This window comes from Candoia aspera, chromosome 1 (genome assembly GCF_035149785.1).
Source record: "Candoia aspera isolate rCanAsp1 chromosome 1, rCanAsp1.hap2, whole genome shotgun sequence".
NCBI classification, from domain to species: Eukaryota; Metazoa; Chordata; class Lepidosauria; order Squamata; family Boidae; genus Candoia; species Candoia aspera.
Window position 1 is genome coordinate 331,679,429 of NC_086153.1, and position 27,288 is coordinate 331,706,716.

The window sequence follows — 27,288 nt, forward strand, 5'->3', positions numbered from 1 at the left end:
CGATGTCTTTTTTTTTCCTTTTGTGTTTTACACTCACAACATGTATTCCTATTTCAGTGTATTTCTTTCCAAATACTGAACCTGCACCTGTTAAAATTCATTTTTATAAGCAACAGATATTACTGAGCTCCCCAAAGTGCATGATGGGAGGCAGCTATGCAAATGAAGTAATCCATTCAGCTAACTGCCCCCAGACGTGATACTCTTCCAATTTTATTTCCTTTTTTTAATTAATGCAATTTTTCTCGTGCTTCCCGGTTTTTTCCCCCTCCAAAACGCTTTGGAAAAAATGCCTTATGTTTCGAAAGCAAAGGACATTCCCTGGCTGCTAAATGCAACCCAATCCGCGCGCACGTACAGCCCTCCAAGTTCTGATCCAGCTGCTGCTGTTCCTTACGCGAGGAATGGGCTGGCAAGGCAGGACTTGCTCCGCATACAGATTTACACCGTCTGTGCCGTGTTTCTACAGGCGACCTCCACGTTGCCCCCATTGCAATGCCATCCTGCCCATAAAACCCTTGCCCCTTGCATTTCACTTCCCCAGAAGCCCCCTAACCCGAGGCGGGTGCACCACCCGCTCCCCCTCGCTGCTTGTCTGAATCCCCGAACCCTTCGAGGTGCGTCAGACTACAGCTTCCTCCCATCGCTCCCAAGTTCCATGGTTTAGGCTGGGAATCATGGATGGTGGACTCCTTCCTGGTCTGGCCATCATGGAACAGGTAGTCCAAGGCATTTGACCGGGGATGGGGGAGAAGATCTATACTCTCACCCTTTCAGAAGCAAACCAATGAAAATGCCATTCTGATTAAACGTCCCCTCCAAATATATAACGATAATGATCGATAATGATAATGATAATTGCACGGGTGCAATCTACTTCACTGTTTCTCAATCTCAGCAACTAAGATGTATGCACTTGAAGTCCATCCATCTTAAAGTTGCTGAGATTGAGAAACACTGATCTACAGGAAGCCAGCTGCCCAAACTGTGCTCCTCATACACATGTGCAGGGGGAATTTCTGCACTGCTGTCAACACGCAAGGTAACTCTGTTCCCGCGACACGAGGTCCTCGCGCAGGCGGCTGAGCATCGCAATCTCCTCCAGCCTAATAAAGGCGGCGACAACGACACCAACCACAATAGTTGCTGGCTTGGAAGGAGCAGGTTAATTCCAACCCTGCCTGCCCAGCCGTCCGCCCCTCCTTTACCCGGGCTGACGTCACTTCCTGCCGGGGAGGCTTCTTGGCTGGGTGGGTCCCGTCCTTCGGCCATTCGGGGAGCGGAGAGCGAGGGGGGGGGGCAGGCCAGGCAGCGATGGTGGGGCTGAAAAGGGGAGCGGCCGGAGGGCTGAGGGGGAGCCGGGAGGAGCCGCTGCCTGTAGCCCCCCTGGACCAGCCCTACGGGTGAGTAGGAGAAAGGCTGGAGGGTTGTGGGGCGCTGCACAATTGGGGGGTTCCTTTTGCAGTGGTCGTGAATCCCATCCGATTCAGCCTCCTCCTGACCCTCAGGAGGTCAAGGAGAGCAGGAGCCCCTTCCCGCTTTCATTTGGAACTGTAAGATAGACTGCCTTATCAACTGGAGGTTTTTGTGTTTAATAACAGACAGCTCTGAAGTGGAGTTGGGCAGGATCTGACTGTAAAAATCCAGCTCATCCAGGATCCCGGAGCCCATAAGTAAGGGTGGGAAGGCAACAGCTGTCACCCACCACCTTCTTTTTGGTGATGTGTTTCCTCCAAACCTGGAGGTTCCAGTGTTTGAGGGTTAACAGAGCTCCTCCTTATTCAAGCCTGTTTTTTTTAAAAGCAGTTGAATTCTAATGACTCACAAGTTCCTAGGGCAGTGAGTTCCACAGGTATATTATACACATTGCTGGGTTCTTTTGTCATCCCTGCACTTGGGACGGCTACTGTCTTTGGTTGTATTTATGCCGTTTTTATATGTCAACTGCCTGAAGAGGAAAAGTTTGTTTTAAAAGGCAATCTAGGATTTTTTTTTACATAAGTAATAACATATCTAAATGCAACAACACTTACATTCTTTCCTATTCATAAACTGATGGCCTTCGAACATTTCACTTTTCTTTTTTCCACCTTACCTTTAATTCAGGACTGGGAAAATGGTCAGCCACCGGGTGAAACTGGATTATAGTTTCCACCTACCCATCATACAAACTTCCTGGGAATGATGGATGTAGACCAAAACGATGCATTATCTTTGGGCATAGACAAAGGAGTCCTTATGATTTTTCTCCTTTATCCATTTTAAGGGGAATATTCACTATAATTATTAATTGTAAACATTATTGGTTGCAAAATATTAACTTATTTATTTGATTTATATAACCACCCATCTCACAATTTTGGGTAGCTTACAACATTTAAAAACAATACAGTAACATAATATAAAACATAAACAGCTGAGGAGTCAACCAATCTAGACCAATAATAACCACATCAGGGGCTCTACACTCTAGCCCACAAATACATCCACATCCACATCTTTGGAGTCTTCCAAAAAAAAACTGGCTGGCCGGGAGCCAATCTAATCTCAGGGAGGACCGTATTTAACGGCAGGTACTGCAACAGAAAAGGATCTCTTTGTATGTCAATCAAATAATTACTGATTGCAAAATGTAAGGATTTGTTGCATATACCATAGAAAGCAACCAGCCAGCGCAACTCAGTGCCTGACTGAGAAATCAAACCCACAGTTTTCCGCAGTGTTTCCTCTCCAGAGGAGTCAGATTGCCACATTAACAAAATGTTTCCCTGTAGTTTAACTATTGAAGAAGCAGATGGCTTGCACCAACCCAGGTGGTGGCTATTTCTGTTCTTGGTTTTTTAAAAAAAGTTGTTGTTATCAACATTTCTCTGGTTAAGCAAACAGGCAAAATGATGAGACCATAATGGGAAAGGAGAAAGTTACCTGCTTTTAGATCTCTCCAGCCACCCCAGTGAAAGGAGTTCTGTCCTGGAATGGTGTCTGCAAAACTCTTTTCAGAAAATATGAAATGCTGGAATCAGTTACTGTGAAAAGGAAAATAACTGAACACCATGAACACCTCTTTTTTAGCCTCACTCCAATCTGCCATGAGGCCTGACCTCTGGAAGATGAAAAATCATAATGGAAAATTAAGTGAGGAGAGATGGACTCTTGCAGTGTTGCTGCAGGATTTTCTTTTGTCTGTATTTCTTTGGAAGATTAATTCGTTTTCATCTTTAGCTGGATTTTTCTGTTGTTAGAAGTAGGCACCAAGTCTCCACGTATTGAACTCGCATCTGAGGGACGGGATGAATGGGTCCATGTATTTTTTAGGGCTGCCAAATGGAAATGATTTGCATTACTTCCCAAGATTTTCTACAGCTTTAAGGCTCCCTGGAGGTCCCCCAACCAAGTATAGCTAGGGTTCATACAATGGCCTGGGCCATCTTTTGCAACCTTCGGAAGGGTTGTATTGCCAGTACTTGGGAAAGGCTGGCTTAGTTCATCATCCTTTGCAAGAATCCAGCAACTAGCAGTTGCGAGTAAAGATACCGGCATGGAAATGTGTATAGACATGAGCATTACTCCTAACAGCTGAATTGATCCTCCACGTTTAAGAGTAGCCTATCTCTAAATACCATATTTTATTTTATTTATTTTCTATCCCGCCTTTATTATTATTATAAATCACTCAAGGCGGCGAACATACCTAATACTCCTTCCTCCTCCTATTTTCCCACAACCACCACCCTGTGAGGCAGGTTGGGCTGAGAGAGAGCAACTGGCCCAAGGTCACCCAGCCGGCTTTCATGCCTAGACCAGGCGGGACTAGAATTCTCAGTCTCTAGCCCATTGCCGTAACCACTAGACCAAACTGGCTGGGAGAACAGCAGGAGGACAGTCCTCCCACCTGCCTCGTTCTTCCTGGGTGCAGATGAGGCTTGCTTAGGTCTGGCTCTGGGTTTCTGTCCTGCAGTTAGCTGTCCTGGCCGTTGAAGCATTTGCAAAAAGAAGGCAAAGAGGGTGTCCCAGGTTAAGCCTTGAATTCTGAGGGGATTTTGTCTCTCTCAGAAGGATTGAGGATTGCTTGCCCACTCTGGCCAGCGCTTCTGCCAAGAGGTTTTCTCCGGCCAAACGGAAGCAGTACTACATTGACCAAGCCATCCGCAACTCAGACCTCATTCCCAGGGCTAAAGGGAAGAAGAGCCTCCAGCGCCTGGAGAACAGTAAGTGGTTGGCAGGCTTGGAAAGCCTTTGGCAGCTGGCTCTTACCTGCTGATTACCTGTTGAATTGCGGCTGTGTGGAAATTGATCAAAATCCAGAGCAGCCTTCTCCAAATAGATGCACTCGAGAGGTCTGGAATCCTAACTTGTATCAACCGCCGTACTGAAGTCATGCTGGCTGGGAATTCTGATGGTTTTGGCCCCAACGCGCTTAGAACCATTAAGTGATACAGTAGCTCTCCTCTCAGGCCAACAAAGTGAATTATTACCTTCCAGACTACAGGTAGTCCTCAACTTACAACCACAGTTGGGATCAGAACTTCACTAAGCAGTGGGGTCGTTAAGTGAGGCATGTGACTGCACCCGATTTTACAACCTTTTTTGCCATGGTTGTTAAGCAATTCACATGGTCGTTAAGTGAATCCAGCTTCCCCCATTGATTTTGTTTGTTGGAAGCCGGCTTGGAAGGTTGCAAATGGTGATCACATGACCCTGGGATGCTGTAGCCATTGTAAATACATGCCAATTGCCAAGTGCCCGAATTTTGATCATGTGACGGCAGGGATGCTGCGACAGTTATAAGTGCAAGGAGCAGTCGTAAGTAACTTTTTCTAGTGCCGTCGTAATTTCGAATGGTTGTTAAACGGTCGTAGGTCAAGGACTACCTGCAGTGGGACTGGCTGTTTTATTTATTTATTTATTTTACATTGAATGTAAAGACTGGACAGCCATTTGTCCAGAATGGTATGGGGATTCTTGTACTGGGCAGGTGGTTGGACTAGAAGACCTCTAAGGTCCTTCCAACCCTATGATTCTATGTTTGAATGGTCCAACAGGGTAACTGTTAGGGATGGCCAATCTGACTTGGTGCTGTCTTGCCTGCCTGTGTTGGCATTGAGAGCCAACAGGTAATTGAGTGCCAGGGTGAGATGATGGTGAAGGTGCTGGACTAGGAGTGGGGAGAGCCTGGTTCTAGTCCCACCTCAGCCACAGAAGCTCATTGGCTGACTTTAGGCCAGTCCTTCCTCCTCAGCCCAGCCTACCTCACAGGGTGGTTGTTGGGAAAAATTGGAGAAGGGAGCACTATGTGAATCCTTGAGCTTCTCTACAGAAAGTGAGATATAAAGCTAATAAATACTTAAATGGTGCTATTACCATGATGTCAGATGTGCTGTGCTGCCCACTGACATCTCTGAAAGGTTCACTATAAGGCAGTGTTTCTCAACCTTGGCAGCTTGAAGATGTGTGGACTTGGCTGGCTGGGGAATTCTGGGAGTTGAAGTCCACACATCTTCAAGCTGCCAAGGCTGAGAAACATGACTGTAGAGGGCAAGCATGAAAGCAGATGATAAAATTACACACCATTGAAAAAGTGCAGAAATAGCAGATCTTTCCCCATTTTGTTTAATCCTAGATTTGTGAGGAACAGGGGTGAGTCAGCCAGTGAAACAGGTAAGCAGAAGAGTTTAATAAAAACTAATAAAAGTGGAGCTTTGATTGCACCATTGTGGCCATGTTCATTTTTTTTTAAACCATGTGCTGCAGACACCACTGTATTCTAGCCCAGTGTTTCTCAGCCTTGGCAGCTTTAAGATGTGTGGACTTCAACTCCCAGCTGGCTGTGGAATTCTGGGAGTTGAAGTCCACACATCTTAAAGCTGCCAAGGCTGAGAAACCCTACTATAAGGTATGAAGCCTCATGTTTCATTATTAATTCTGTGTATTTCTAGCACGTTACTTAATGACCCTCCTTGAGCGGGACGACTGCACCAGTGAAGAAGGGGATCTTGCCCATCCTGCCCCACCAAGCATTTTTACTGAGGCCTGCAGCAATGAGACTTACATGAAGGTAGGGCTCTATTTTTCTTTCCTTTTCTGCAGCTGATTCCCTCTTCCTCAGAAACCGCATCTCTCTCCAAAAACCAGCTTTGCTTCTGCTTGTATCAGAAACAGAAATTTGCCCAGGAAATTAGTATCCCAGTGCTCAATTAATTCAACAACCCTTGCAAGAAATTGGTGCTTTTTTTTTTTTTTTGGCAAGCCAATCAAAATTTTCATTTATTTATTTATTTATAAATTTATTCACCGCCCATCTCTCCCCACACAGTTTATTTTATGAACTTCATGAATAAACTTTGCAAAGTAAGATGGCTAGGGGTGTTGGAGTGGCTCAGAGAATTATGATCACATCAAGAAGCATTTTCTGTTCTTAAGTAACATCACTGGATGGGTCAAGTTGTGGAGGTGGAAATACAGGTAGTTCTGACGTAACAACCACAATTGGGACTGGAATTTCAGTTGCTAAGTGAAGCAGTTGTTAAGCGAATCACCACAGGTGTTAAGAGAACCATGTGGTCATTAAGTGAATCACACCATTCCCCATTGATTTTGCTTGCCAGAAGCTGGCCAGGAAGGTAAAAAATGGCAATCATGTGACCACGGGACACTGTGATGGTTTGGTTGAGTGGTTAAGGCAACGGGCTAGAAAGCAGGAGTCTATGAGTTCTAGTCCCACCTTGGGCATGAAAGCAGGCTGGGTGGCCTTGGGCCAGTCCCTCTCTCTCAGCCCAACTCACCTCACAGGGTTGTTGTAGGGAAAATAGGAGGAAGGAGTATTAGGTGTGTTGGCCACCTTGAGTTATTTATAAAAATAATAAAGGCGGGATAAAAATAAAATAAGTAAATGCAAACTGGTTGCCAAGTGCCCAAATCATGACCACAGGGATGTTGCAACAGTCATAAGTGTGAGGACCGGTTGTAAGTCGTTTTTCCCAGCACCGTTGTAAGTCTGAACCTTCACTAAATGAATGGTTGTTAAGTGAGGACTACCTGTACAGCCTTCTGGTGAGGATTTACATCAGGAAACAAGGAATCCACATCCAAAGTGATGGTATGAGGATAAAATAAGATGAAAATGTGACAATATTATGCATGTCGAATCATGGCTTTATTACTGAGGATTATAGTTTATGGGTAGAGCCCATGCTTTTATGGAGAAGGTTGCGTCCACTGCCACTTTGCTGCTAGATTTCAGCAGTAGGGGATGAAGAGAGAGTTGGAGTGGATTGGACAAAGCTTTGGCCCCCATGGAGCCAAAGCCGCCCTGTTTCCCCCAACAGGGAGAAAAGGCCATATCGGCTACAAAGCAGGTGCCATTTCCTCTTCCACTGAAAGCAAGATAGCCAGGCAGAGCTCTGGATTTTTCTGCTCTGGGTTCTCCCCACTTTTGCCCCACCCCAGCCAAAGTCTGACCATAAATTTGAAAAAAAATAAATAATAATGTCTAGCAAAAGCAGAAGTTGAAACCCATCTGGAAGGCACCCTGTTGGGAAGGCTGGGTTAGCTAGCTGGTTTGGATTTCTGTTCCTCTAAGAAAAATTGAGTGACAGGCCTCTAAGAATGATCCCTGGTAGCCTTTGAAGTTAACTTTTAAATAAATTTAAAAAAAGGAGTTATCCAGGAGGCCAACTTGTGCTGGATGCCCTGATCTGGTGCACCCACACTTGGTGATGTAATGCATGAGGAATGAGCCAAGATGGAAGGGAGTGTTGGATGAGGAAAGGTGATGAAATAAACATTGCAAAATAATGTGTTGCTTAGTCACACTTTAGGAACCCTTATTGTGCAGGGCCTGGGTTGTGTCAGGCCTTTTTAAAGTGCCATGGAAACAAAGGTCTTTGCTCAAACCTGGGCATTAGCCCAACTGCCAACAGGGCTGTGATTTGGAAGATGATGTAAGGAAAATGACACTCCCTGGTAGGGCACTGAGGAACAAAGCTGAGGAAAAAAATGGCTTGACTCAGGGAGAGATGCAGAGTTGCGTAGCAGTAGGATGTTGGGCTTCCAGCAGGGAGACCCAGTTCCAGCTACTGTATTCTCTACCAACCCAAAGTTATCCAGTGGACTTCCTCACCAGGTTGTGTGAAGTAAAACTGAAAGAATCATAGGGTTGGAACTGAACTTGAAGGTCTTCTGGTCTGGCCTAGGCCGGGAATCCTCAAACCATCCAGGCAAATGGCTGTCCAACCTTTGCTTGAAAATCTCCAGTGATGGAGCCCCCGTGACGCCAGGAGCAGGCTGTTCCACTGCCTAATGGCTTTCATGGTCAGGAGATTCCTCCTTATTTTGAGTTTGGGTCTCCCTTTGTAAAACCTCCACTCGTTAGTTCTCCTACCCTTAGGAGTTATGGAGAATAAATCCCCACCCTCTTTCCTGGGACAGCTCTTTAAGTATTGGGAGACTGCTGTGGTGTCTCCCCTTAGCCTTCTCTTCTAATCATACCTAATTCCTTTAATTGCTCTTCATAGGATTTAGCCTCCAAGACCCTCACCATCTTTGTCACTCCTCCCAGTTCCTCAGCGTTCTTTTTTCATTAGGGCATTGTTTCTGAACTTTGGCAACTTTAAGATGTGTGGACTCCAACTTCCAGAATTCCCTAGCCAGTTATGCTGGCTGGGGAATTCTGGGAGTTAAAGCCCACACATCTTGGAAATGCTAAGGCTGAGGAAATCTGCATTAGGGCAACTAGAGCTCGATCCAGTGCTACGAATACTGTGTTCACTGTCATGTGTTTCTAGAGGAAATACAGAATGTACATCTTAATAATAATGAAGATTGGAAAAAAGAGGTACAGTGCTCCAGAGCTTGCTAATCTTCCCTTGAAAACACTCCATCGGCTGCATATTTTTTCCAGCTTGCCCCAAACTGAAAATAAACTCAACAAAGGAAAGAGCAGTTTGGAATTGGGTGCCTTTTATCAAAAGATAAGCTACATGTGGGAAAGGCTGAACATCTCTCCATATCTCTCAAACGTCACTGTAACTCTGGATTTGTACGTAATGCTAAACCATTATTTGTTCAAATGTGGTTTATTGACCAAACTATAATCATATAACACATTGAGACATAAATCTTAGTTTATAAATCAGAGCTGAGTGAGCCACTTTTGGGCTTAATGTGGTACAGTGTGTTAGTTTGCATGCATTTATAGCGATTAGTCAGCTGTGAGTTAGTAAACACATATAGCAAGCGAAGTCTTTTAAAATCTTCTCTTTGAAAAAATAATTAATTTCCAATCCTTTCCTTTATCTTGCCTCCATTAACGTAATCAGGTAAAAGCATCTCTTTATGGAGCCACCAATTAAGTGGCTGATGCGCACAGCCCTGTGTGATCCAGATGTAGCATTTGCCTTGATCGCTGCAGATGGTAAATGAGGGGAACTGGAAATTAGTTTATGTTATGTATTTATATGTCTCTTAGATCTGGAATGATTTTATGAACCGATCAGGGGAAGAACAAGAGCGAGTCCTTCTGTATTTAGAAGAGGAGGCTTCAAAAAAACCGAAAAATAAATTGCCTGACAAAGCTGAGATCAAGTGGAAAGGTATGGAAAGAGAGTGGGGGGATATTCTGGCCAAAAAGGAGTCTGTCTTCCTTCAGTGTGGTTTAAAGCACCGGACGTAAATCAGGGAGCTTGTCTTGCTGGCTAAGAATGGAACATCCATATCCGGAAGCAGTCTACCTTTGAAAACCAATCCAACGGTTGGAACTTGTAGGTTTCCAAAATGCATGGGCTTTGCCTGTGGGAGGAAAGGGAATGAGATATTCTTCTAGGGTTGTTTGGTGTATTTTCTGTGACTTTTCCGTCTCTTCTTCCCTACTGTTACAGAGCATCCTCCATTTGCACCTAAGGACTGTTTTCAGCGCATCAGCCGACGCTTACGAACAACCCTGAAACGGAGTCGGATTCCCATGGTATGTTCCGTAGGCAGCAACGGAATGGCTTATATTTAGGGCTCGTTTCCAAGCCTGGTTTGCTTGCAAAGTCGTAAGTGAACTACTGTCCTTGCTTGGCAAGTAAACTTCTGATTCTAGCCCATAAATGCATAGCAATTCCTACCTGGCCCTTCTTATCTCTTCCCCAATGAGTTTATCACTATATAAGAATGTCCTGCATGTCTGGGAAGATCGTGGGACGGGATGGCAGACGCTGCTGAGCTGCAACGTCTTGTCACCTTTATTTTTGTTTTGTTTTTATTGCGCAAATTGCTATTTTATTTTACCTTTGCCACCAACGTGTGAGGTAGACATGTAAAATGCACACATGCGTATTACAGAGGGGGAAGCTGAGGTTGAAAGCAAGCTCACTTTAGGGGCCTCTTGTGAGTTGGTAGCGTAAATGAGATCTGATCTGGAGGGATTCTGAACCACTCTGTTGCAGCAGTAAATATTTGAGTAGGCTAAGTATGTTGCTGTTCCCTGCTGTAGATGTACAGATGTAGATCAGAATTTTTCAACCTTGGCAACTTTGAGATGTGTGGACTTCAACTCCCAGAATTCCCCAGCCACCATGGCTGGCTAGGGAATTCTGGGAGTTGAAGTCCACACATCTTAATGTAGGCAAGGTTGAAAAACACTGATGTAGATGTTGCCTGTTGTAGACAGAAAGATGTAGCTTGTTGCTTATTTTACAGGAGACCCTGGAAGGCTTGGAGGAGGAGTTGCTGGCCTTTTTCTCCACTAACCCTCACGCTGTCTATACAGCCATGATGGACAATAGGTAACCAAAGCGCCTGTCATGAGTAAGGATGGCCAGCAGGGGGCTCCCTTCCAGACTGTTAAGCGCATGCGTAGCACTGAGGAATTGGTGAGCCATTCCAAGAGGCACAGATTGGGACCGCCTTAACCTGCGGGGTTTATATGGCTGGGTTTTTCCCACGCTTGTTCAGTTTGTTAGGATTACTGTTATGTATTAGCAAATAAACATTAGAGAACAGTTGCCTGTCTCAGAGTGTTTCCTGGGAGTCAGGACAGCGCCCCTATTGCTGACTGCTGTTCTCAGCAATGTCTAGAGTGGTGTTTGGCACACAAAGCTTGACCATACCCTCAACTGGTGGATGTTGAGCACCTGTTAGGATGTTCTCCTCAAATGGCTGCCGTGGGAGTTTACAAAAATGGCAACTAGGATAGGCCTAATCAGTCACCAAGGCCGCCTCTGATTCCATAGAATGTTCTTTATCTCCCCAGCTAACTTCTTTTTCTTTTAATTTTCTGGGCAATTCTGCATCAGCCCAGGTTTTGTTTTCATTTACTGAGCCTGCCTGTGGCATCTAGAGATGTTTTTATAAATAAAGATGTTGCTAGAGGCCTGGCTCTTTATTTTGCAAGAGGCAAGCTTCTCATTTCCTTTTTAAATTAAAAGAATTTATAATAATGATAGTAGTAGTAGTAATTAAGTAAGCTTGGGTAAGAAGCCTAGTGAGAAGGGAAGTATCCAGAATCACTATAATTTTTCCCCCAAGCTAAACAACACTTGGGAAAACATCTGAAACAAAGACTTCTTCTGGAGCTTTGAAAGTTGAGTATTTTTCTTCTTATTTTGCAACTGTTGTGATCCAATTTTCAAACTATCCTGCCTTGGATTTATCTGTGGCCAATTTGACACCCTCCCTCTTGTATTGCAAAGAATTTTGGAGGCTTTTTCTGCAAAGCCAACCCATGGGGAGGGTATGAAAATAGTCAAGATAGTGGTTATAAAGAATATTAAAAGGGGGTGGGGCTTCTGTCTCACAGCCCTGGTTGCCATCTTGACTTTTTTATCACCATCCCCACAGACTCCCTTAGAAACCACTTTGCATGGAGTGATTGTGTTGGCCTGGGTTTTCCAGCACCCCTAACAGAGCTAAGAGAGTTTCCTAAAACATACCCAATAGATATTATGGCTGAAAATTTAAGAAGAAAACATCAGCCATGGTGAGATGGTTTTCCTGTAGGAAATCTCTTTGAGAAATGCAGGACAATTGAGTCAATAAATGGAACCTGCTGAACCCCCTGGCATCTTCAAAACTTGGTTTCAGAATTCATCCAGCATGATAACTAGGCTAGATTTCTTAAGAGGCACAATAATGCTTTTTGTGGCATTTCTAGCACATGCCATCACCCCATAATCTGTATGAGAACGTGGTGATTCTGGCATGGCTGTATTTTGCAGCTGGCATTGGTAAGAAAGGGAAATGGGCTTGCCCCTACTCATCTAGTACCTGTGGCGATTGACATTTGAAACTGTTTTTCCACTACTGTTAGCTCCTGTCTTGGAGTGGGCAGTGTTTTGCAGTCAAGGTTGTGTGTTGTGTGTTTTTTGTTCTTTAACTTCCTAAGTGTCATGTTCACTGTTTCAATGTAGTTCATACATCGTAATGTTTCACATGCCATGGCGCTGACGCGCGTTTCTGTTTGGGAGGGAGCTGCTGTGAGACCTTGTACCAAGCTCTGTATCTGTGTTCCTTACAATGGAATGTGTTTGGGTTATGTGCTCTGCTCAAGGCCTTTTCCCGCGGACCATCAGAAGCTGTTAGGAGCACCTGGGATTGTGGACTTGGGAAGATTCTACGGGGGGAGGGATCTCATTTGCACCGAGGGTTTTTAGTTTGCATTTGGCGCGCTTTCATCATTCTCAGCTTTCTCTGTGATCCTGCACACTATTCTTTAATAAATCAGATATCTTTGAAGTCCTGCTCATGAGTCTGATAGTGTTTTAGAATAGGCAACCATTACACTAAGCCTCTTGAGAGCTGGTGGGAGAGTGACAGCAAGGGGAAAAGATTACCAGAGGTGGCCTACCCCCAAACTTATAATCCACAGTTTGTGCTTTTTAGAACACGAGATCTTTTGAAGTATGAAATAGCTGGATTAAGCCTTGCATCTGTTTGACGCACGTATGTGTCTAACTTCCAAGGCAAAAAAGTGCCCTTGTTAAAAATTGACATGATCTGGGAGTGCACCATGGGGCCATAGACAGTTTTGGGGGCATATTACCAAGCTATTTTGAATAAGTAGAAATAATGAAATAGCTTATTAAGTAGCAAAGGAAATAAAGTATAAAAAGATATAAAAGGTAATTCCCAGCATCATTTCTCTTGGTGTCTGCCTCTCTTTTTCTTTCTTTCTCCCTTCATTTTATACTGTTTCTCTCACATTGTCTCTTTTTAGGAATCTCAGAGCAAGAGAGAGTGTGATGTTTAGAGCCTGTCCAATATTCATTCATCCATCCATCCATTCATCCTTCATCTCCTATGCCATTCCCACCAGGAAGAACCCCCCTGCCCACTGTTCACAGAATAAGAGATGCCAGCAGGCAAATGCATATGCTCAAACCTTTCCTGTGCTTTCCCTAGTCAAGCCTCCAGGTTTGGGCAGGCACTACCTGACAGTTTCATTTTTGTGAAGGCTGAACTGTACTAGCCAAAGCAGAGTGAACTGGCGGGCAAAAGATACAGCAAGTTGGAACTCAGCAGTAGAATTCAGCAGCTAGATGTAGGACAGGTAAGGTGGCATGTTTCAGATGTGTTAGACTCTGTATCTCACAATCGTCATCCTTCATATTAGCTGGGAACGTGAGAGAGAAAGCCCAAACCATTTGGAAGCTTAGATCACCTTTTCAAAGGCTATGATTGGGATGCCAAGCTTACAGATATCCCCATCTCTTTCTCTTTATTCTCCTCAAAAAAAACCCCCTACTTCCTTAGGCAACTGTCAGATGTTCTACAGCAGTGTTTTTCAACCTTGGCAACTGTTAAGATGGGTGAACTTCAACTCCCAGAATTACCCAGCCAGCATGCTGCCTGGGGAATTCTGGGAGTTGAAGTCCACACTTTTTAAAGTTGCCAAAGTTGTAAACTGCTGTCCTACAGCTTTCCCAAAGGTATTGCCTTAGAATTAGAATTAACTCCATTATTGGTGACGATTACTGTAGTAACTTTGAATGAGTATTGTCCTAAGGAGCCTTTTAAAGCAGGTAAGATTTGATGCCCAGTTGTGTTTCTTCACCTGGTCTGATCTCTCTGGAGAGGACAATCATTTGCCATCTTCCTGGCTTCCCAGCTAAATGTGCTTCATGAAAGCTATCAGAAATGGTTCCCACTCACAAGTGGGGAGCTGTTAAATGCCATTTTCTCTCTTTCTTGCAGCTTTGAACGGCTGCTCCTTCATGCCCTCTGCCAGTACATGGACCTCGTCTCTGCCAGTGAGAATCTAAATTCTAATATACATGTGTATTTTTATATTTTTAAGCTTGCTTGCTGTTGACTTACTGCTATCTCTCCCAACCAGTAAGGGCTAGGCCTCCAGGAGCTGCCTCCCAGTTTACAATCTATCCTTCCAGGCAGATGGTTAATCAGGCCATTGTTGAATACCCATTTAAAGGCACAGCATCAGAGTTTAGCAAGAAGATTCTCAAATTCTTGGTTAAAAATTTGGCCAAAAAAAAATAGTCCCAATATAGGTTCTAGATAGTCTGGCTTAGTCTCAGACCTTATTTTCAGTTCCAGAACTCTGATGTAATAATGAATAATGAAGTGCTAACCAGGCATGTATAGAATTATTTCCATTTTCCCTAAGTGAACACAGTGAATGTCTCCATAAATTTAAGGAGCAGAATTTCAAGGTCAGTAAAGCAAAGAGTAAACCAACCTAGCAGTTCGAAAACATGCCAATGTGAGTAGATTAATAGGTACCGCTTTGGCGGGCAGGTAACGGCGTTCCATTTAGTCATGCCAGCCACATGACCATGGGAAGTGTCTACGGACAAACGCCAGCTCTTCGGCTTTGAAACGGAGATGAGCACCGCCCTCTAGAGTCGGACACGACTGGACTTAATGTCAAGGGATACCTTTACCTTTACCTAAAGCAAAGAGCAACTTTTTGGAAGGACTGAAATCTGGCACCTCTCATGGATGGGAGCTGCCCTCTTGGAAGCAGCTTGACCTTCTTTCAAGATATTCTTGGTTTAGTAAACGCTGTCCTATTGTTTTATAATTCCTGGGGCAGTTTCTATCAAAGATGCTGGCAGGAGGCAGAGTTAAGTGTTCTCTTTCTGTAGCCACAGAAGTTGTAAATATTTAATGGGGTGTGGTAAGTGAGAGTACTTAAGACCTGTTGAAGAAGGCTGTGGAAAGTGTACACCTGGTGTATTGCAAATTATTGCCAATATTTTAGAACAGATCTCTCTCAAGGGATGCTGGCAATGAGTGATAACATTCAGAAGCAGGGACGGGGATCTTCCAGACCACAGGCCAGATCCAGCTTCTGTTTGCCTCCTTAAAGTTGTGCCCATCTTGACAGGGTTTGCATGCTATGTTTGACTGCTTATAGGGTGTAGTTAGCAGGCTGTGCAGACCCCAGTGCCAAAAGGAGAGGGTCAGTTTTACACCCAGACAGCTTTGCATGAGCTTGAGCTATGTTGTCCTGCTCAGCCATATCCAGCAATAAGAGAGAGCCAGTTTGGTCTAGTGGTTAAGGCACCGGGCTAGAATCCAGGAGACTGAGAGTTCTAGTCCTGCCTTAGGCATGAAAGCTGGCTGGGTGACTTTGGGCCAGTCCCTCTCTCTCAGCCCAACCCACCTCACAGGGTTGTTGTGGGGAAAAGAGGAGGAGGAGGGAGTATTAGGTATGTTTGGTGCCTTGAGTTATTTATAAAAATAATAGAGGTGGGATAAAAAATATTTTAAAAATAATTAAAAAGGAGGGTAACATAGAATTAACTTTTCTGGTCACCTGCAGATCTTCTGCATACAGAATGTACTGTATGCACTATTACGTTGCAGCCCTATAGCCAATATACTGTGGATGATATTTTAATTGAGGGTACCTTTCTCCCCCAACCTTTCTGCAGTGGCTGCGATTTCAACTGAGCTACTGCAGATTTTGTTTTATTTTTATGCATAGTTTTTTTAAAGACAATTACTCAGCCTTTGCAAAGGTAGCTAGGGGGCTGCTGAAAACTGCTGTTCTAACCTGGGCAGCTGGTTACTGATTGCCTGCCATGGCTTCCCCAGGTAAGTAATTAGCCGCAGGGAGTAGCAGACTTGGTCACCTTTAGCATGCAAAGCGGCCTCTGAGAGTGGAGAAAGGACTTGGCTCTGTCAGGGATTATCAGGATGTCAGAATTTGCAAGACGACAGACAAAGGATCCTGATCAAAGCCCTGCCCCTTTTATACACACAGACAAAAGAGGTGGGGCTTCTCTTGCAAGGCCACACCCACCATCTTGCAAATTTGGATCTCCCACGTGCCTCTGCCTCCCCTTGCCTTACCCCCAGGAAAGGAGCTGGCTAAGCATTGTGGCATCTTCCAATGGCACTTTTGCCAAACTAAACAAGGTGCTACAGCAGTGTTCCTTAACCTTGGCCACAATAAGATGTGGGGACTTCAACTCCCAGAATTCCTCAGCCACCATGCTGACTGGGGAATTCTGGGAGTTGAAGTCCACACATCTTAACGTGGCCAAGGTTGAGAAACACTGTGCTACAGGAATTGGGCAATGAGATATGGAGTGTGCATGCCATATAATGAGCACACACATACTCTGGTTAATGGGCTCTTCGTTTCTGAAAATTGGCACATAAGTGGGGATGCCCACGTTTGTCTGGGTGGGCTGTATATAAGGGAGGGTGGAATAGCTTTGCAGCCCTAGCTTGGTGGCATCCCTCTCGGAGTGAATGCATTCCTTGCCCCACCAGAAAGGAGGTCAGAGCAGGGGGACTCCTGTAACCAAGTTATGCCTTTTAAAATGTGGCTTCGTTTTGAACATCTCTGTCCCCAGGTTCAAACTACGAAGGCAAACGCCAAATGAAGGTTAGCAACAAACGCACTGTCTTTTTGCCTCCTGAGCTGCTGCTGTCCACTTACCTGGAGCAAATGAGCTGATACTCCGTGGGAAACGATGTCCCCTTCCCTCCCCAGGCCTTCTTTGGAGACGTCTGCTTTCATTGCCTTGCAGTATTCAACACCAATCACGTCCCATGGGGTAGATTCTCCCACCTTCGGATACGCTGATCTGGCAGACTGTTGGCCTGTTCTGGAATTGGAACCTTGATGCCTTCAACAGGTTACATAGGGTTGCCTAGCAACTGTTCATCTTTCCTCTTTGCTGCTTCGACACTTGGAGGCCGCAAAGGTCCTAGATGGGAGTGGAGGCAGTTGCCTTAAACCCGGATAAGGATGCTTGAAGCTTGGGATCTGTGACATCCAGACATTGCAAAACTACAAATCCCAGCATGCCTTACTTTTGGCCACCCAGGCTGGGGCTTCTGAATATTCTAACAGCAACCCAGGGAGGCCAAAGCAGGGAACAGCCCCTACCCCATAACAAACCACAGTTCAAATATTTTGTTTTACTTAGGTTAAACTTTTCCACCCAAGTACTATCCAGATATGCTGAAGTCCAGTCCCATCATCCCCAACCACCACTAGCAATTATCTTGTTGGTTGGGGTGATAGCGGCTGTAGTCCACCATGGGCCTTTTGTGAGTAGAGAGGCAATGTGTAAATTGAAATAATAAGTAAACAGTGTGATGTATGACAGCTCCACATTGGGGGTTTATTGTAATCAATTTCTCATGTACTCCAGGTACTGCCTAGAAGCGCTCAGTTTTTTCCACGGGAAGCCAATACAGTAGAAATTCAAAGGCTCGGACCTTGGTTCCGCTTCCTATTTAATTTTCACCTTTAAAAAATCCTCAGGGTACTGCAAAAACTTTAGATCCTCGTTCTTAAAGATTCAACACCACACAAATTTAATTAATAAACATAATATCACCTTTTGCTGTGACCCCTTTAAAGCTTCTCCAGCATCTGAGGCAAGGTTAAAACCTGACCTCCCACCTCAGAATGGAGGCAAGCAAGCAGTCCTATCAGCCAGCGTTCTTCAACCTGGTGCCCTGAAGATATGTTGGGGCCACAGCTTGCCAAATTTCTCCAAGGACTAATTTCATTGCATTTGGAGGATATCATGTTGGGAAGGCCTTTGGTCTCTGAGAGACTCTTCTGGGGCTGTCAAATTGTTCCTTATATCTGTTAGGTTAAGAAGGTGTTCCTGATTTAGGCAAGGAGGAATTAAAAATAAATGGTTTTTAATAAGGCTGCCTTTAAAATAAACTTGGATGATGGTGGCCATCTAAGCAGATTTCTTTTGCCCTAATGGGGATGGTTCGTCTGAAATGGAACTGCCTGAAGTTGGTACCTTTGTTTCCCTTTGTGAGTTCTTCAGACTCAAATGCCTGTGGATTTGAAATTCAATTCTCCTCATGCTTAGGCAGAAGGGAGCTCCATCCTCATCTCCAGGGCTTGCTGCCAAGTAGGCAGATATAGAATACTATATCGAGCCCATTTTTTAAAAAGTTCTTACTTGAATCATTGGATATTTTTAAACAGCTATTAGAGCTATGAAATACTAGGCTGATTTTATTTACACACACACACACACACACAAATTCATTCATTCATTCTGTGGGCTTGCAGATTCTCAGGATCAATTGACTATCTTGATCATGACATTTAACCTTTCATAATTTAGGTGGCTCAAATTACAGTAGGTTTATATTATCCATGTTCTTTTGGATTCATGGAGCAAGCTGGCATGCCCTCCCTTAACCTGGCTGGACACAGTACCCAGAGGGATTTGCAGGATCAGGCTTTCATCAAAATGGCAAACGGGACATTGCAGTATTGCGGGGCAAGCTCCACCCTTTCTTTGTTTTGCTTGTGATGTCACAATGCCCATATAAAATGGGTGGGGCTTGCACTGTGACAGTGCAATGCTACTTTTTGTCATTTGCCATTTCGTGGCTCCCCCACTTCCCACAGATGTCTCGGACAATCTAGCCTTTTTTGTTTCACATCTTGCAAAATACCCTAAAAACATTGATTTTGAAAAAGGCTGCAAAAAGGAAAGGGCAATTGTGTGTAGAGTTTCTCTCCCCCTACTCCTTCCTGGTGAACTCTGCACTATCTGCCCGCAGCAGCTGTTGCCATCCTCTTAATATTCTGCATGCCTATTTATAGATCAGTGGACTTTAAAAATAAGCCCAATATGCTGGTGGTGTTGCTTGGCTTCAGCGAGGAACAGCAAGAGAGCAGTTTTGTTTTGTTTAATTAAGCACTGGCAAAGTGTCGCTCTGTTAGCAGCTGAAATGCTACACAGATGTTGGGTTGGGTGTTTTCAGAATAGCACTTTGTCCCAGGCTTCCTATTTTCAGAGCAAACGGCCGCTAATCATTAAGGGTTTTTTTGGTTTCTGCAGCTGTGGAAGCTCACACCTAATTTTGGGGGATGCTCTCTGAATTCATACATCATGCTAAATCATAGTTTGCGGAACAAAACAACTGCTGGATTCACTCATAACATACTGTCAGCTGTGCTTCCAAAAAATCCTGCGGCTGAGTTCATACAACCTACTAAACTGTAACTAAGCCGCATAAATATGAATTCGTGCGATGTGTGAATCCTTTTGCTGCACTATGGTTGGATACTACCTTGGTCATTCTGTGCAGAAGAAGTGGTGCAGATTTGAAATGTATACTTGGGTACACAGCTTTTGCAACTACATCTCTCCCAGCTGTAGTAAAGCCATCCTGGAACATCCTTTTTATGTTGGCATAAAAAACTAAATAAAATTATTTTCTAAATGACAGTTTCAAAGTCCTGCTTCAAACCACCCTCCCCAACCTGGCCACCCTATTGTGCAAAATGTAACATAGTGTATTTTTTCTACACATACATGTATATGTATATTAACTTGTATATATTAAGAATTTCAGTTCTTCAAATTGCTGGGTATTAAGTGACTGATAGAAAACAACCTTCTCATTGCTACAACAGGATCTGAAACTGCTCATACAAGGCTACTGGGGTTTTTATCACTATTATCATTTTGGTTTGAAATTAATTATCTGATGCCATAAAATCTGGTTTGAAGTGGCTGGTTGTTTAACGTATTAGTCTTGCAAAGCCTGTGCAAATTACTGGACTACAGAAAAAAATGTGGGAGAACCACCCTAATCATCTATTAGTCAAGTGAGGCCTGGAAGGACTTTTTTTCCCTGAATAAAATTTCTCTGCATATGCAGGTCATCTGTAGAAAGGGGGAGGGGGTATCAGAAAAATCAAGATGGGGTCATGATTGTGCAACAGAAACCTCAGCCGTTTTACACACAGCATACATGTGATGCATAAAAAGGATGGGGCTTTGATTGCACAGTCGTGGCCACTATCTTGATTTTTTACCTCCCTTCCCTTTCCTTAAGATGGGTGAGTATTGCTGTTAAACGGTGAATGGGTGGTAGTTCATGTGAAGGCCAGCTGGTACTCGGAGAGGATTGACTAAACCACTTAGCACATTTTTTTCTCTTGCTTTGGAGGTATTTTTTTTTAAAAAAACATTCTTCTAAATAACATTTGGTGGGTTTCCTGCTTTCCTCTGAGCATCCTGTTTTCTAATCTCACCAAGCTCATCCTCAAAATGTTTAGTCTGAAGACTTTTGAAGCTGATTCTCCAGCAACTTAACTTTACATGGGGAAATTCCTGCTTGGTTCTCAGCATTCTGATAATTTATACTGTTTTCCCCTTTGAGTAAAGGATTTTTTCCCCTCCACCCTATTGCACTTAATGCCACTTGGGCTCCCCCCAAAATAAAGGGAAATTGGCCACAGAATAACTCCTTGCCATGTTGTTGGTCACTTGACCTGGCAGCAACTCATGCAGGGGTTCAACAGATCACCTCCAGGACAGAAATTCAGTGATACTTCTGTATCTTTTTTTTAAAATAATTTTTATTAAAATTTACAGTTGCAAAGATAAAGCTAAAAAGTATAAAAGTATAAAAGAATGAAAACAGAGTGCAGGAAAGAAAATAAATAGAAAAGAAGGAAAAATAAGAGTATAGCAAAGAAAAAAAATAAATGACTCCCCCCTTCACAACAACAACTACAAACAATTTCAGTAACTTACCACCACCTCTGAGAATACAGCAAAAGACCTCCCCATATCTCATCTCTTATCTATAAAAAAGTGGTACTTCTGTATCAATCATCTTTGCATCCACTATAATTGGGTTACTCCAAAAAGCACTGTAGAATTGCTTCCTGTTTCAAAAGGAGGCTGCCTTTTAAATCTCTAGTTAATGGTCTGTCAATCAAAGATAAACCAGAATGCCTTTCTCTTGAAGCCTTCCATCCTGGTTTAGAGGGTATGGGGAGATGGGTTCTTTTTCTGGCTTGTGGATTTTCTTACATGCTCAGAAAGGTAATAAACCAAAGTGTTGTGTTGTTGTTTTCATTGTGAATATTCTGCTTCTTAAGAAATGTGTGCTTGTTGATGACTTGCAATGTGGGGGTTTGTTTTGAAATGATTTTTATCTTTTTCTTTTTTCTTTTTTCTTTCTTTTGTTCTTTTGCTTAAAGAAAAATATTTTCTCTCAGCTTTTACCGTAGGGTGAAAAATGCTTGAGTAACGAAGGGTGATAGCTGTGAGATTTTAAGGGGCAGCTCATTGCTTTGTACAAGCAGTCTGTAATTTTTAGCAAGCAGTAAAACTTGTCCTGGAATGTACCACTTGTTTGCAGGTGTAAAAGTTCCTGTATGAGAAGGGGTGTGGGTGGGGTTGATGCACGTAGAAATTTAGTCAAGTAGAATCTTCTACTAGCTTATCGTGTGGAGTACTAGTTTTCTTAGGATAAGATGACTTAGGCAAGGGAATATTGACCCCACCCATGTTCTTTCCAGTAAAGTGGTACAGTCTCAGCAGAGCTTTACTATATGCTTCCAAAGAATGTTGAAACTGCTCCCAAAGTTTGGTTTTTGTGACAAGAATGTACCACGATCACTGTCAAAAGTGTTTCTGTGTAAATAAATATTGTTGTTTAAGGTAATGTGTTATGTGCTTATTTTCTAAAGTCCTTTGCAAGTTTTGCCTCTTGAAATTCAGTGGATTGGCAGGGAAAAGCCAACAGAGACATGGACTGCACAGCAGACAGAGATCTAACAGGTTAAGCAATCCTTGATATAAAGACAAAGGCTGATGAATTACTGCTTTTTCTTCTGTAGCCATTTTTAGTCACTTTGAGGCCCCTTTTCAACCAGTTGGATATTAAAGATGAGCAAACTTGGCCCAATTTGGGAAGGTAACTGGTTCTTTGCTTAAGGTGGCTATGACATTAATCTGGAGTGATGGTTCAAAATGGTATTGGTAAAACAAAGGATACAGTGGAAAGCCATAAGAAACATTCCGAAACTGGCACTGATTAAAATAACAGCATGCTTCTTAAGGACCATGCTAGATCAGATCAAAGTATGGCCAGACTCCTTCAAACGGTACGAAAGAAAGGCACAAAATAACACCCTTAACCTGTATAAATATCTAGATCAGTGTTTCTCAAACTCAGCAATGCTGGTTGGGGAATTATGGGAATTGAAGTCCACACGTCTTAAAGTTGCCAAGGTTGAGAAATGTTGCCCTAGAATACTTTTCTTTGTGTGGAAGTTCCTAAGGCTGACCCATCTTAATACAATAGAGGGCATACAGTAGTCTTGTTGCATGAGACCAAAGGCCTATTTCCAGCTAGGTAGACTTTGGAGGATGACTGACAGTTTGAAATTTCAGGATGTTAGCACTGGCAAAGCAGCTGCAGTAGTGTGTTTTACAAAATGGTAGACATGACAGCCATGTCCAATTTATGAAATGGCTGGTTTCTCTGTCTCTCTGCCACACTAGCTTACCCTTTCCTTTCAGCCAAAGGCCTGGGCTGTACACCATCACCATTTTGACTTTCCCAGAATGCATCTGGGTCCCACAGGGAAATAAAGAGGATGCTAGGTCAGGGGTGCATGACTGTGGGACAAGAGTCACCTGGGGCCCCAGAAAGCATGGACACTTCCAAAAGATGCTTCCTAAATTGATTCCCAACCATTGAATCTATCTATCTGTCTATCATCTGTCTGTCTGTCATCTATCTAATTTATATACCTGCCCATCTCATATATATGACCCTGTTTTAACTGTCTGTAAGCTGCCCAATGTAAAAACTAAATAATACAACTGTTTAAAGCAGTGTTTCTCAACCGTAGCAACTTTAAGATGTGTGGACTTAAACTCCCAGAGTTCCCCAGCCAGCACCCCAGAATTCTGGAAGTTGAAATCCACACATCTTAAAGTTGCCAAGGATTTCTACTGGGAGAAAGTGACAGGCCCTGAGTCACTTCAGGAGCTTCTGTGGCTGAGGGTGGACTAGAATCTGGGTCTCCCTGTTCCTAGTCCAGCCCTTTCCCTGCTACCCCTGATTGGCTGTTGGGCTGAGAGGGATGGGCTTGCCTAAATTCAGCCAATGAGCTTCCATGGCTGAAGGGCACTAGAACTTAGGTCTCTCACTTCCTAGTCTAGCACCTTCCTCATTGCACCTGATTGGCTCATGGACTGAGTGGGCGGGACTAGTCCAAGGTCAGCCAATGAGCTTCTGCGGTTGAAGGACTAGAACCTAGATCTTCCCACTCCTAGTCTGGGACCTTCCCCACTGGACCACACTAATTAAGAACTGGTGATAGCTGTTAGCTCATCCAATGTTTTTAAAAATAACATTAAAATTGCCTCTGTTGCACCGCGGCTTGCTTCAGCTCTCAGAATAATACAACATTATAATGTAAAGACGCTGGTGGCAAAGGCCTACCTAACAGCTAATCTAGCATTCTCTTTCAGTCATGATTATCCAGATGCTTCGGAGAAGCCTGTAGGCAGAGAAACCAGTGGAACGAATCATTGAAATTCTGTCCCCCAGCGACTGGCATATTGACTATATTGGGGGTAGCATATAGCAATCATTGCTAGTAGCTGTCCATAGTCTTACCTTCCTGGCTAAAGAGAGTAACTCAGCACATACACAGGGCAACAGGATTAATTTTCACAGGCTCTTTAAAGTTCCCTTTAAACTGCCTTACAACAGGAAAAGGAGGTTGAGAACTTTGCCAGGATTTTAAGTTTAGAAAGGGAAAAGGGGGAGTAAATTGGTCACTCAGGCTTTTATATGAGTTGAGATAATACAGAGAACCAATATGTCTAGTGGTTAAGGCATCAGGCTAGAAACTGGGAGCCCATGAGTTCTAGTCCCACCTTAGGCACAAAGCCAGCTGGGTGATGCTGGGCCAGTCATTCTCTCTCAGCCCTAGAAAGGAGGCAATGGCAAACTACTTCTGAAAGCTTGCCAAGAAAACTGCAGGGACTTGTCCAGGCAGCTGCCAGGAGTTAACAGTGACTGGAAGGCGCGCACACACACACACAAACACACAAACACACACACACAAAAGATAATACAGCTTGTTGCTGATGTGCACTAAACAAGAAAGCCAAAGCATACCCAAAAGAAGTCACTATGTGCCTCATTGATTATAGAAAGGCCTTTAACTGTGTCAACAAAATCAAGCTGTGGAATGTGCTGAGGAAAATGGGAATCCCAGAACATCTCATTGTTCTCATGTGAAACCTGTACACTGGTCAGGAAGCCACAGTCCAGAGTTCCCCCGGTGGGAGGAGATGGGCAGTGACAAATTTGATAAATAAAAATAAATAAAAAACATGGGGAAACAGACTAGCTCCAAGTCAGGAAAAGAGTGAGACAGGGTTGTATACTCCCCCCTTATATATTCAAGCTATATGCTGAATATATAATGAGGGAAGCTAGATTGGAAGAAGATGAGCATTGTTTTAAAACTGGAGGAAGAAACATCAATCCTCTGCACTTTGCTGATGACATCACCCTGATAACCTGAAAACGCAAAGGGTCTGGAACATCTAGTAATGGAAGTCAAATTACTAGTGAAAAAAAATGGGACAAAAATTAAATCTAAGGAAGACAAAACAAATGACAACTGGAACTGTGCAGGAATCAGCCTTAATACTGACAATGAAGATATCAAAGTGGTGGGTAGCTTCTGCCTTTTAGGATTTCAAGAGTAAAGGATATCAGCAGTAAAGGAACCAGCTGTCAAGGAATACATTGCGATGGGCACTTGGTAGAGTAGCAATGAAGACCTTGGAAAAGATGTTCAAATGTCAGATCAGGCCCTCTGACACTTCATAGAAGCTAAAGTTGGACTTCGAAGAAGCAAGATAGAAAGAGTTTTGACACATTTGGAACTTTGGTGTTGGAGAAGACTCCTGAGGACACCGTGGATAGCCAAGAAAACAAACTAATGGATCATTGAACAAATCACTTGAGGCACAATGCCCAGGCTCAAGGCACATTATGTGACAATCCAGCTCTTTTGAGAAATTCATAGCGCTGGGGAAAGGTTGAAGGAAAAATGAGAGGATGATCACAAGCAAGGAGGACGGGACTTGATTACAGCAGTGATGAGTGCCCTATTGGGGACAGATTGTCCTGGCAAAGGTTTGTTTGAATGGTTGCTAAGAGTCCACACTGACTTGATGGCACAAAATCCTCATCAAGATAATACAGCATTCTCCATGTATTCAGATGTGTTCATTCTGTTCCTGCACAGTGATGCCAGGACTGAATCTTTTTGCAATCTAAATCAAATTAAGCCCTGGCACTTTGTTGTTTATTTGTTCAGTCGCTTCCGACTCTTCGTGACTTCATGGACCAGCCCACGCCAGAGCTTCCTCTCGGTCGTCAACACCCCAGGGACGGGTCCGTCACCTCTAGAATATCATCCATCCACCTTGCCCTTGGTCGGCCCCTCTTCCTTTTGCCCTCCACTCTCCCTAGCATCAGCATCTTCTCCAGGGTGTCCTGTCTTCTCATTATGTGGCCAAAGTATTTCAGTTTTGCCTAATATCATTCCCTCAAGTGAGCAGTCTGCCTTTATTTCCTGGAGGATGGACTGGTTTGATCTTCTTGCCTTGAGCAGTCCAAGGCACTCTCAGAATTTTCCTCCAACACCACAGCTCCAAAGCATCGATCTTCCTTCTCTCAGCCTTCCTTATGGTCCAGCTCTCGCAGCCATATGTTACTACGGGGAACACCACTGCTTTAACTATGCGGACCTTTGTTGTCAGTGTGCTGTCTCTGCTCTTAACTATTTTATCGAGATCTGTCATTGCTCTTCTCCCAAGGATTAAGCGTCTTGATTTCCTGACTGCAGTCAGCATCTGCAGTAATCTTCGCACCTAGAAATACAAAGTCTTTCACTGCCTCTATGTTTTCTCCCTCTGTTTGCCAGTTATCAATCAAGCTGGTCGCCATAATCTTGGCTTTTTGAGGTTTAGCTGCAAGCCAGCCTTTGCACTTTCTTCTTTCACCTTCATCATAAGGCTCCTCAGTTCCTCTTTGCTTTCAGCCATCAAAGTGGTATCATCTGCATATCTGAGATTGTTAATGTTTCCTCCAGCGATTTTAACTCCAGCCTTGGATTCCTCAAGCCCAGCTTGTCGCATGATGTGTTCTGCGTACAAGTTGAATAGGTAGGGTGAGAGTATACAGCCCTGCCGTACTCCTTTCCCAATCTTAAACCAGTCCGTTGTTCCGTGGTCTGTTCTTACGGTTGCTACTTGGTCGTTATACAGATTCCTCAGGAGGCAGACAAGATGACTTGGTATCTTCATACCACTAAGAACTTGCCACAATTTGTTATGGTCCACACAGTCAAAGGCTTTAGAATAGTCAGTAAAACAAATAGATGTTTTTCTGAAACTCCCTGGCTTTTTCCATTATCCAGCGGATATTGGCAATTTGGTCCCTAGTTCCTCTGCCTTTTCTAAACCCAGCTTGTACATCTGGCAATTCTCACTCCATGAATTGCTGAAGTCTACCTTGCAGGATCTTGAGCATTAACTTACTGACATGTGAAATAAGTGCCACTGTTCAATAATCTGAACAGTCTTTAGTGTTCCCCTTTTTTGGTATGGGTATATAAGTTGATTTTTTCCAATCTGATGGCCATTCTTGTGTTTTCCAAATTTGCTGGCATATAGCATGCATTACCTTGACTGCATCATCTCGCAAGATTTTGAACAGTTCAGCTGGGATGCCATCGTCTCCTGCTGCCTTGTTATTAGCAATGCTTCTTAAGGCCCATTCAACCTCACTCTTCAGGATGTCTGGCTCTAGCTCACTGACCACACCGTCAAAGCTATCCCCAATATTGTTATCCTTCCTATACAGGTCTTCCATATATTCTTGCCACCTTTTCTTGATCTCTTCTTCTTCTGTTAGGTCCTTGCCATCTTCATTTTTGATCATACCCATTTTTGCCTGGAATTTACCTCCAATGTTTCTAATTTTCTGGAAGAGGACTCTTGT

The 27,288-nt window shown here is 43.7% G+C and overlaps 1 protein-coding gene across 2 annotated transcripts; it reads left to right on the forward strand.

Moving 5' to 3' along the window:
• The first annotated feature begins 1,297 nt into the window (after window positions 1–1,297).
• On the forward strand, window positions 1,298–18,918 carry R3HDM4 (R3H domain containing 4). 2 transcript variants are annotated; one of them, XM_063290748.1, is made up of 9 exons: window positions 1,298–1,403; window positions 4,054–4,208; window positions 5,937–6,055; window positions 9,467–9,590; window positions 9,876–9,961; window positions 10,681–10,766; window positions 14,173–14,228; window positions 16,806–16,837; window positions 16,946–18,918. In XM_063290748.1, exons 1-9 carry the CDS (start codon window positions 1,315–1,317, stop codon window positions 17,036–17,038), a joined length of 840 nt encoding a protein of 279 aa, XP_063146818.1. In that variant the 5' UTR covers window positions 1,298–1,314; the 3' UTR covers window positions 17,039–18,918. The 2 variants fall into 2 exon arrangements, with proteins under 2 accessions (XP_063146818.1, XP_063146819.1); XM_063290749.1 differs by having other exon boundaries at window positions 16,806–17,044.
• The last annotated feature ends 8,370 nt before the right edge of the window (window positions 18,919–27,288 follow it).